General features: G+C 41.3%; 1 protein-coding gene across 1 annotated transcript in view; it reads right to left on the reverse strand.

Moving 5' to 3' along the window:
- ptprn2 (protein tyrosine phosphatase receptor type N2) overlaps positions 1-12,136 on the reverse strand; it is a 119,758-nt gene that overhangs the window by 21,942 nt on the left and 85,680 nt on the right. Inside the window, exons 12-13 of the mRNA XM_028569280.1 lie at positions 4,993-5,208; positions 2,408-2,611 (exon numbers count right to left, since the gene is read on the reverse strand). Of these exons, the coding sequence (XP_028425081.1) occupies positions 2,408-2,611; positions 4,993-5,208 (420 nt within the window). The remainder of the gene's footprint in view (positions 1-2,407; positions 2,612-4,992; positions 5,209-12,136) is intronic.

Raw genomic sequence — 12,136 nt, forward strand, 5'->3', positions numbered from 1 at the left:
GTAACATTTGCATGCACCATACTGTAGCTGAAAAAGGCAAAAGAGAGAAGATAGAAAATGTAAGATAGCAGAGGTGTGATGCCCTGATGACTCAGCACACAGAGGCATCCAATTTCACTTTTGAAGTGAAGTCGCTATGCAAGACTTTTTAAGTCTAAGTTGAGGGGGGCCAAATGATGGGGCGCAACATCGTAGTTCATAGTGGTTATATATGTGTGTGTGTGTGTGTGTGTGTGTGTGTGTGTGTGTGTGTGTGTGTGTGTGTGTGTGTGTGTGTGTGTGTGTGAGATCGGGCCTCAAAAAAAGGACCTCCAGCATATGTGCTTTGGAAAGCCGGGTATTCATCATCATCCTTCTCTACACGGTGTGAGTTCCAAAGATTGAGAGAGGGGAGATGAGAGGAGAGGAGAGCTGAGATGGGAAAATATAGGTCTGAGATCAGTGATAACAAGGCAATCTCACACATGGTTTCATGTGAGATGGCGGTGGAATTTTAAAGAATGTTTAAAGAAGAACCCCTATAGGACATCTCCCTGTCAATCATGGCATGAAAGAGAGGTAAAGGTCCCTGAGTGTTTTACCTTTCTACATTGCAATGCCTGAGTTGAAAAAAAATTAGGGCTAATAATAACAGCTCCTAGAAATGATTCACAGTGTTTCTTTTGTTATTGCAGGGCTAAATGCTTTTCTATTGTCAATGTTTTCAAAAGAAGCTTCACAAACAAGCCTTGACGAGTGCAACAAAACCCATCTATTACCACAAATACAAGGCATTACTCAGATTCACTCTCATTCATTATAGCCTCCCAATATAAATGCTAGACATGCAGTGTGATGAATGCTCTCTCCATTAATGGAAACACTGCAAGGCATCTATCCATCTCTTTTATCAAGCTTGTCTCAAATGAATGAAGCGAAAGTTGTGCAAAATTAAAACAATCCATTGTGTGTTTGTGGAAGCGTTGGCAACCAAAAGCTTTTTAAAAAAAAAAAAAAAAAAAAACTCTAAAACATCCAATGATAATAATGATATTTCAGTTTTGTTTTGCTCTCATCATGCAAAACAATGTCTTCCTTATTTTGCTGCAGCAGGAAGAGAGACGAAGGGGGTAAAAGATGAAAATGACACAGAGGAGAGACACAGGACAGAATGATAAAGAGAGAAAATGATTCCAAAAAGGAAAAAAATTACAAAACAGTGCTGAGATAAAGCAAGAGGGAGAAAACAGCAGGAAGAGTGATGGGGAAACAAACATAACAGGGTTCTGAAGGGAATGTGGTGAGAGAGGGATGAAAAATATCCAAACAGATAAACAGAGAGAAATCAAGGTGTTGGTTTTCAGCACAGGGTCTAGTATATTCATAGGCAAAGGGAGTTTTAAAAGCAAACACCATAATGTATGCTCACATGAAACATCTCAATAGCCTATTCCTGTACATCTGTGACCAAAGGCCCTTACAGATGATCTCAAGTATCCCTACATTGACATCACCTGTCACGTTCCTAATGTGTTCATTTGAATTGATTTTAACGTGGATGTTGTTTAAAGCAGTTTATTGTTAAAATATGTTTACATAAAGTTGAACTGTCAGTGTTTAGGTTGGTTCAGTCAGTCATGTACTTTGTACACACATTTGTATTACACCACTTGGAGTAACAGAAGGGTTAATGTTATCCATTACTTTTAGCTTTTTATTTCACCATTTATCCATAACTTGTAGCCAAGTATTATCCATCACTTTAAGCTGACTATTCAACCTTTTTTTCCCCAATTGCTTTTAGCAAACTAGTTCACCCATGTATGCATTACTTTTGGCTATTTTGACCTTATATCCATTACGTCTAACTGACTATTCAACCTTTTTTTTTTTCATTGCTTTTAGCTAAGTATCTTAACTGTTTATCTATTACCTTTAGCAAACTGTTTCAGCTTTTCTTTTTAAATTATTTGCACACACTCTTAATTGCAACAGGTGGTGTACAGATGTTACAGCTGACCGAATATGTGGATATATGTGTTTTAGTTCAATCAAATAAAATTTATATATATTTTTAAATTAATTTAGAAAATCCACAATCCACATTGCCCATGGCAACATAAGTACCTCTTGGGGTGTGAGTACCCCTGGTTGGGAATCATAGATATAGATATATGATCTTGTACACCGGCCTGAACCTAATGCATTCTTCTCAAACTACACTAAACCCACGCTGGCAGGTTAAGTGCATAGTCAGTGAGACACGATGCTATGGTTTGTTTAGTTGTAAAATATCATGCTAAGAACCACAAAACATCTCTGAGGGCTTGACAGCAAACCACACTTCAACCAACTTCCTCACTCGCTACTTTTCCCACCACATGCATCATTGCTCACATTGTCTTTGGAGTCAAAGCACGTTCCTTACCAGTATCATGTGACCAGTGGAGATGTCCATGTTGGATGGCACTGGCTCTTCGCACCAGGAGGAGGTGCTGCTGCGGGTCGATGGGCTGGCTGCGGGGCCATCGCTAAACTGGGACGAGACGCTGTTGAGCCGTGAGTGGCGCAGGGTCTCCGGTCGCTCAACACGCTCCGACGTCCTGATTGCCATACGTTGGCGGCACAGCTCCTGGGGATTACAGGGGATAATAGTGAAGCACTGATCATCAAAAATGCAGTGTTTTTTTTCCAGAGTCCTTGCAAGGTTTCATGTATTTATCTTCTTTTCAAGCACATAACAATAGTTTTATGTAGGTTATGTGCTTATCCTTGCTGTTAGGGGCTGAGTTTTGTAAATGCACATCCTGTATCTCGGCTGATTTGATCTGTCCTCACTTGCCTGTAGATTAATGGCTTATCCTCATGGATTATGGAGTTTATACTAATTATGTCAAAAATACATGGTTGAGGAACCCTACACGATTTACAGAATAAATTCAGTCAGTCACACCTGGCTGCCACACAGAGACTGTGTTCATTGTTTAAGAATGGATCTTTTAGTTGTTAAAAAAGTGAGTTTTTAAAGTAAGATCCTGCAAAAAATCACCATACTGCAGAGTCAAGCTATAAAGCAAAAATGACTTTCTTCAAAAAAAAGAATTTGGATCATTTTTTGCTAAGATAGGAGAATATAAAAATCTATTCATCAATCAAGTAGGAGTTCCACAGTGAGTGTACATAACCCAAAAAACAAAAGGAGATAAAAATGCATTTGCACAATCATAAAGTATAATTATTTATTTTGATTGATATCTCCTGGTTTCTGAGAATCGCTTAAAGGGCCACTGCTACAAAGATTACACTTCTCCCAATGACTCAGCTTTTCTCCCATCATGCCTCAGTGCAGAAACCGTGCATCAAAAATTTAGACTAGGCAATATCTATGCTAGTATATACAAAATGAAAAAAACTAAGAAAAAATCCCTGTTGCTAAATCTGTGCAATTGTATACATGTGTAAACGAACAAACACAGCAACAGTCACACACTCCATAAAGTGTGGTCACACTTTTTTATGTGAAATTCCTAATCTGTAAACCCCCTTTATGTTTTGGTTTTGGGAAGCAAAGCCAGCCATGTCCACAGAATTAATTTGCATACTCAATAACAGCAAGGGCAGGGCAGAGCAGAGAAAATGCCTTGTAAAAGCACAGGCTATCTCATGATCTATCATAGTGATATTTCCCTCTGGAGCACAGGCCCCTCTAAGCCCTGGTCTTGGATCAGCTTTCCCGCCGTCAGACTTCAATGATTAGAGCCATGAAGCAGTGCCCTGGGCCTTGGCCTCGGGGAAATATCCAGGTCCACCTCATAATTCATCCTACTTCTTAACATTCCTGCAAAGTGCCGTGCAGCACCGGAGCTGGGAAATCGTCCCAGGAGCAGGCAGAGAGATACAGTTAGCACCGGAGAGGGCCAGAGGATAGACACATGTAGCCCAGAGAGGAGCACTGGTAGTGGGATTACAGCTTCCCCTGTTCCCTCCCCTATTACTAATAAGAAATAAAACAGGCCAAGAGGAAACGTCTCCAGTATGTGCTGCCATCTAACAATATGTCTCTCCCAACATAACTGTATCTGTCATTGAGAACACACCTACATGAACGCATGACAGAGCAGTTATCCATCCCTAAAGGTATATATTGAGAAAGAACAGGTGCCATAAAGAACTCAAATTTGCAGAGAAGAAACAATTGATAAACAAATTGAAAAACAGATATATAATAAACAAAACTGGACATACTTTACTATATATGTTTTATTTGCTTCTCTGTGGCCATCTTTATAACAATGTAACACCTCCAGCTTTGGATAGATAGAGCAGCCCTATGAAAACCTATTTACATATTGAAAATGTTAACGCGACATGCAGATAAATATGCTCGGAGTGCCACGCTGGGCACAGCTGAGCCCCAACGCTAAAAATCAATACAGCCCAGGCTGTCTAAGGCCCTAGAAGAACAGAGGGAATAGGTCACAGTGGCGGCCTGTCTCTCTTTCTATTACACACACACACACACACACACACACACACACACACACACACACACACACACACACACACACACACACACACACACACACACACACACACACACACACACACACACACACACACACACACACTTCTCAGGCAAGGGTGAGCATTGAATAATTGGATGGAGTGAATATATATTGGAGCATTAGGTCAAAAATTCACAAGAAAAATAAAGACCATAAAATAATGTAAATAAACATTAAAAAAAATTATTTCTGATGTACAATTATTGTACTGCACAATAACAAAAAACTTTCATTTTATCAAAAAAGCTAATCACTATCATCACAACAGCCAAAAACATCATGGAAGCAGTTAGAAGAGAACCATTCAAACATATACACACAAACAAACACACTCTCACAAACCAATGAGAAAATCTATCGTACTCGAACAGAGCATGTGTTCCAATGGCAGAGCACAGGCTAAGTGTCCTGGCCCCTGATTGGCTCATAGCAAGGGGGCTGGTCTAACCTGATAGGTTGCGGTTGCATCAGTACTGGGGTCAGTACCCAGGCTGGCCAACTTTTCCTTCATGCGGAGGTGGGAGCGCTGGCGCACACAGAAGAAGGTGGTGGACACTGCCAGCGCCAACAGGATGAACAGCATGCAGAGGACGGAGAGCAGCAGGAACTGGCCCGACTCCACCCTGGTCTCCTTCACCACGGGGATCTGGGTCAGGCTGCCCCTCTGGAAGACACACACAAATAAAGAGAGAACACACTGTCAGAGCAGTAAAGGATGCCACTCTGTCTTCTTTCTGATTGATATAGTCTTTTTTGATTTACAGCAACCGCCATATCAAGTCTGCAGTGCATCACTTTTCAGCTGAAGGCATGTCTCATGGGAAAGTCTCATGACTTTCCCGTGAAAAAATGTGGATGCAACAGCGCCGCAAGGGTTCTTTACCTACTTCCACTTCCTCTCCCCTCTTTCCTTCCACCCACCACCACTGTCTGACTGGCCCCACTCATTAGACAGCTCTAATACTGGCCTCATAATATGCATTCAGATTCACTCAACCCCTAATACCAGCCCCTGTCCAGTGCTGTCACCACACTGTGCCCCACTATAGATATTTACAACCCCATTTAGTGCTGGCATGGGGTGGGCTGGCACTGTACAGCTACAGGAGGTTGGGATACTAAAAGCTTGTGCTTAATTAGCTCCTCTGGTCCTGAGTTTGGCTGGATTAGGCCCTGGCTCAAGCCACACAGCTAATGGCTAACAGGACCGGAGAGACACAGGCAGCCCAGAGTGGACCTTCATACATCCACCACCAGTTGAACAGAAAAGCCTTTTCAAATGCACTGCATGTTCATTAAAACAGGAAGGTAGGGTTTGTCTCACTATGGCAGCCCTGTTTTTTATGTGCTGTAATATTATCTAAGAGATTTTGATCAGCGTTGGTTAAGGAATTGGCCTATGTGTTGATAATTGGTCCACTCATGGCCATTTACTGTAATGATAAATTCCCTTTAGGCCCCACTGATGCAGAATATTTTGAGAGCATAACAGCGATAATTAGGAGCAATAATTTGGAGGGATAATTAATGATACCTAAAATGTGGCTACTGTTAAAAATTTTCTTTGCTGATTTATAAAATATAGACATTGTGCCAAGTTAGTTTTGCATTAATCTCCCAAAATTAGAAATATACTATTTTCCCAGCACAATTTACTTCACATAAACCATCCTTACTGTCCTCTATTACTGACACAAAAACATAGGGTTTCACTAAAAGCCAGCTCCACAGTTTTTGATCACATTTTATCAGCTGCATAAATGCCAACAGTTATACATCTGCAAAAGGGCAATATCAATAACGGTTCACAAATACATCAGCAGGCTCCTAATTGTCTGCATACAATATTGAAAGATTGATGGGTGAAGTGAATCAAACCTACAACATGAGAAAAAAATGACAGAGCTCTGACATTTAGCTGGAGGGGTCTAATGGGCTGGCTACATCTTGTTATACCATTTTCAAAACAAGACACTTCACCTCACACCAGTAACAATTTGGATTGACCTTGTGGCTCGTAATTGCCAATGTTATAGCGGTTATGCGGATGCCAAGGTCTTTTCGATTATCGTATTGGGCCTGACGAGAGATGCTGTTGATTGCAATTGCAGTGGTTCAAGCATGTAGTTTTAATCAAGCATTAAGAGGTTAGACAACAACTGAGAGGTTTGAAGAGGCTGTTGTATGGGTAGGGGAGGGATGGCCTCGATCCAGTGACTTGTCTGTGTTGTTCAGTGACCGAATGAACATATAGACAATTTTCATTTGCTAGAGTATTTGTTGAGGGTGCAAACCTTTCAGCCAGTATGCTCTCTCACATATTCACACAATAAAAGACTGAATATATAGCACGTTAAAAAACCCTCATTAGACGTATTTAGTATTCAACATATTTTGCACTGGAGACACAGCATGTCACATCACTGCTGCCTCTGAAACCAAAGTGCCCCCTACAGACCTATTGGTTCAAATCTGCCTGACAACGGCAAGCTATTGCCTCTAACTAAAATATTTTCTTTATTCGACGGAAAAATACAAGTCTTATCGAGTTAATCAAAGATGTGGCCTCTACAATCTGTGGCTACTTTTACTATGACAACACCTTGAAATGAATAAAAAAGCATTTTCCACTGTGGGAGCGAACAGGCTTGAAACGCACTGCAAGCATAAGAGTGTTTGATGGCGGTAATCGTGTTAGAAAGAAACCAGAGGAGATACTGAAAGGGAAAGAGAAAGAGGAGGTGGAAAAGGGAGGAGATGTGAGGCGAAGAATTACCTTCATGGGCCTTTAGAGTTCTGTCTCTTTGCCTTTTTTATTTTTTTTTTAAATTGTTTCATGTTTTTAGTAATCATTTTATTTCACTATAATTGGAGTTAAAACAGATTTGTCTCACTAAAATATAAAAAAAAACACTGAAACACTGAAAAAAGCATTTTAATGGTTAAATATCAATAGGCTATATGAAAATTAGATCTTCAGCAAATCAAACTATTATTACCATAATATAAACTTGCAGAGATATTTTGATCTGAATGTTAGAGCAAAAATTAAATGGAATAAAAAATCTGATTTGTTTACCCTTTATTAATTATATTTCTAATCTGTTTATTGATACCTTTTAAATCATCTCTGCTATTTGTGTAGGATTGGCACTCAGTAAAGTAATTACTCTCTGCCTCTAACAGACTTTTCTCTGCTGTTTCTCTCTTCTATTCATATTGCCTTTGTGTGGTGAATTAGCCAATCTGAGAGGAGACAAGGGGCAGATGGATTTCGGTGATCTGGATTATTCAAATGATAGGGGAAAGGTCAGGCAGAGAGGTGTTGTTGGGGCGGCTGGCTACCCATTCACTCACATCACAATACCTTTAAGAAGTAGGCTTGCTTAAGCCTACAAGAGAAAAACCACACAACTCACAACTCAAACACACAACTCCTGTTTAAATAAGAAAATGGAGTTGCAGCTACAAATGAAGATTTAAGAGGTTTGAAATCAGCTACACTTAAAGTAAAGTTTCTATACGATAAAACGTGACTGATAGCCCTTCCATTAACACAAAAGCTCACCCACGAAATTCAAAATTTTACAAGCATGCTTATTTTTCATAGATCCAGAAAAACGCTAGCAACACCAACTACTCTATAACACTGTTAAAATTGTGTACTAATGGAAATCGTTAGGCCTATTTTTCAGACAAATTTGTAAACTCTAAAAACCTTTGAAAATAATGATTCATTTGAGAAATAAAAAATATCTGAACTCATATTAGGCCCACCATACTGCACCATAAATGTATATTTCTAATTAGTCAATCATTTACTATTTCGAAATAAATCTAAGAATAGAATAGAATACAATAATACGACATAAATTACCCTAGATAATGATGATTGTGTTTATTTTTTTACTTAACACGATTGAAATAGAATAATCTATGCTAACACAGAGCGGATTTACCAGCTTTCAGGTGAGTTTATGAGTTGGAGCTGCTGCCGGGCAGCACCAGTCAGGATGAACCTGGACACAAACTTTGTCTCCTGCAGACAGATGTGCACACCCCCCCGGTCTCAAGGTCCAGTTTTACTAGGATTTTCCCGATGAGTTTACGTTTAGATTAACTGTATTTGCGTGCATATATTTCCGATGCTCGGCCATATTTTATCTCATAAGCTTTTAGGAGACGCGATCTCCAGCAGACTATCGCAGTAGAAAAGATGAAACAAAATGAAACCATAAAACTAGAGCTCCTAAAAATATTGTGCAACACACTAAAAATCATTTTCATTCACATTGAAAATCAGCGTTCAACCTGATGTTAAAATTGATGACATGTTTTCAAAGCCGGTCCTCTAAGGCACCTTTACTCATTTGCCGCTTTAAAACTTGCACAGTGAACACGACACAGAAAAGAGGACAGAAACACGTTTCAAGCCAGGAGATAATTACCCAAATCCATGTCGCAGGGCAGAGCGCACATTTCGCAGCAAACGGAGGATGCTGTGTGTGTCCTGTATTCCACAGAGCACGGTTAACCACTGACGCCCGCCGCAGCTCCAAGAAGCGTTTGTGCGCCCCGGCCGCCGACTCTGTCCGCTTCTCCAAAAGTTCCCCTGCGAGGGTCCCATGCGTCCCCAAGCGCCAACAAAAGACCGCGGCTTCATCACGAAGATGAAGAAAGAGAAAAAAAAGGGAGAATCGGAGAGAATAAGAAAAAGGAGAAGAATGTGGGATATGCCCGCCTGATTTTCCGAGCCTCGGAAGAATGTGCAGAAGCCCCACGAGTGAGTCCTTTCAGCGCCTCTGTGCCAATGAAAAGAGATGGGGAGGTGGTGGGGTTGGGTTTTTTGCGATCATTTAGTTAAGGCTGAGCCCCTCCTTATATTCAGCAGCTCAGGAGTCCCCGTCCATTGCACATGTCATATCCACTGGTTGCTATAGCGATGCCTCCACATGTTGTCGACAGTGAATGTTCAAGGAGCGATGCCTGGCTAATAGGCTTGCGGGCCGAGGGGCGATATGAATGGACATAGGGCTAGACACTCATTTGTTGAGCTACTAGGGGTCTCTGTGTTTGGTGTGTGAATTGCTGTTTTCTCAGGCTCTCCTTTTCCTCTGCTCCCTCTCCCAGGGATTCAGTTATGTGAGCAGAATAAGGGAGATGGGGCAGTCCTTTCTTCAAAGTAGGCTTTTGCATTCAAAGCTGAAGTGAGCACTATAATAAGAGGCTACCACACAGTACAGTAGTTGTAAACTATATGAATGATGCATAGGACATTGGGTGCAGTCTGAAAAAAATTCTAAGCCTAAAGTAAATTGTGTATAATTGGCTACGTCTTTTCTTTGCTCCCCTCTAAGATTTGCCAGAATAAAGAAAAAAGGAGAGGAAAATTGCAAGTTTAACAAGTCTCAAAGATAAAACTCACCAAAAAGCTATCCTAATTAGCAATCAGTCTGAAAAAAAAAAGATCCAATGGAGAGCAACAGCTGCACTTAGCAGGGAGAGAGAGAGGGAGAGAGAGAAAGGGGGATTATGGAGAGCACAGGGAGAGAAAAGGAGAAAGAAAAAGAAAAGGGGCGGTGAAGAGAGGAGAACAGGGGTCCTGTCAAATGCAGATGACGAGTCTTGGGAAGGGGGGCTGTGTGACGGGGGGCTCTCCAGTTTATTTTTTCCATTCAGAGAGCACCCCCTCCTCCTCTCTATTGTTCCTCGGTGTGACAGCTGGAGTTGGCAATGTGAAGGGGAGAACAAAAACGAGCTTGCTGTCCAGCCTGGGTCCGTGGCTGCATCGGACGCCACCCCACCTTCAAAAAGCAGAGCCAACCAGGCGGCCCGCAGGGACACAATCTGAAGCAGAACACACTCAAACTGACTCAACATTTAGCATCCCCAAAACTCTTAAATGCGAGACCTTGTAACTGAACCAAAACTGAAATTGTGAATGCATTTTATTATTGTATGCTGTTTTTGTTCCTTAAAAAAACTAAACTAGGAAAATGTGTTCCTTCCTTATATATCACGAGTGGCACTTTTTATGTTATGCTTTCTGCACACTTGCATCCTCATTCATCAGGAATTATTCAGAATCCACATTCAGTTTTTTCGCTTGCCAGAGGGCACCAAAATGGTGCGACCACCAGTCGTCTGAGAGCCAAATTTTTATCTTGCAGCATTCAGTTTGAATACAAGAAAGAATCGGCTGCAGTGCTCACTGTTGCACGAATGCAAGATGGATGCAAGGGTAACGCATGGTGGGAGACTTTTATCATGGCTGCCAGTGAGGGGTTTTATTACTGGAAATAAATAGTGGCCCCAAAAGTTAATCCCCAGAATATCCGTCCCTACATTAAGTCAACCATACAATCATACTGTATCTGTCCTGTTCTCTGATGAACTGGAAGAGAGCCCTGTTCACTCTTTTACATATAAGATACTCTGGTCACCCACCTGTCAGCCCTATCTAAATCCACACTCATCCAAACAAGGGAAGCCTATTCCCCTGACACTGCAGTGGATGGGAAAAAAAAGAAAATGTCTACCAAACGCCATCTTCACCTGCTCTTTGAAGGAAAGCCTGACTTTGGCACCTGTTGTTTTCCTTCACTTGGACTCTGCGTAAATGGACAGATTTTCACACATTTCATCCACTACTATGCACTACACAGTACGATTTCACAACTCATGTCACATCCTCCAGTGAGGCCAGTGCTAATGGTTATCACACCAGGGAGATTTGACGTGCATCGATTCCTTTTCCCAAAAAAACTACAAGCAGTCAAATTCTGGAAACTACTGAAGCCACTCTTATGGTCACTGGCGATATTCGTAGAAGCTGTCACACCCGTGTGTTCTTCCAGTAAGTACTTCCTCGGGGTAACACATGTTCGAACAGTCGGCATGAGTCCTGCCAGGCTTATCTGTCCTCCTCTCCTGCGCTGCTCTAGTGTTTGCCTCCATGACACATTTCTAATAAAAAAGATTGAAAAGCAGCTAGCGTGTTTAAACAACAGTAGAAAGAGGTATGCAAGCAATTCACCATTTCGCTGAGAGAGGGGGGAGGAAGAATGTTCATGATCAAGTGCGAGACCTGAGATGGCAGAGCAGAGACATTCACTGATGCTTGTGCATGTGAGTTGAGGAGAGGGATAAAGAGACAATAACTTGCTTAAATATTTGCTTGCACCTACAGGCTGCACAATTTTTAACATATTAACATGTCTGTCCTTGTGTGTGCAATCGGAATATACATGCATAGGTGTTGGTAGTTCTTTCTTGCAAAACACATCTAAAATGCACATACATTTATCTGAGTGTGTATACCTGCAAGGACACCTTAGCCTGGACACAGAACTGTAATATATTTGAGCAAACAGAAGCTCAGTAGCACACTGAGCCAGTCCCACATACCAATCACACTGTAACAATATCAGCGAGAGGCTAATGCCGTTTACACTGCTGCTGTACAAGAAACCAACAGCTGCAATGTGTACCTGCAGACCTAACTAACGTGTGATACCGTTACACCAAAAATAGTTGGGATTTTTGCTCGGCTCTTTGAAATGTGGTGCAATAAATTATTCATAATAATATCT

This window comes from Perca flavescens, chromosome 22 (genome assembly GCF_004354835.1).
Source record: "Perca flavescens isolate YP-PL-M2 chromosome 22, PFLA_1.0, whole genome shotgun sequence".
Lineage (NCBI taxonomy): Eukaryota > Metazoa > Chordata > Actinopteri > Perciformes > Percidae > Perca > Perca flavescens.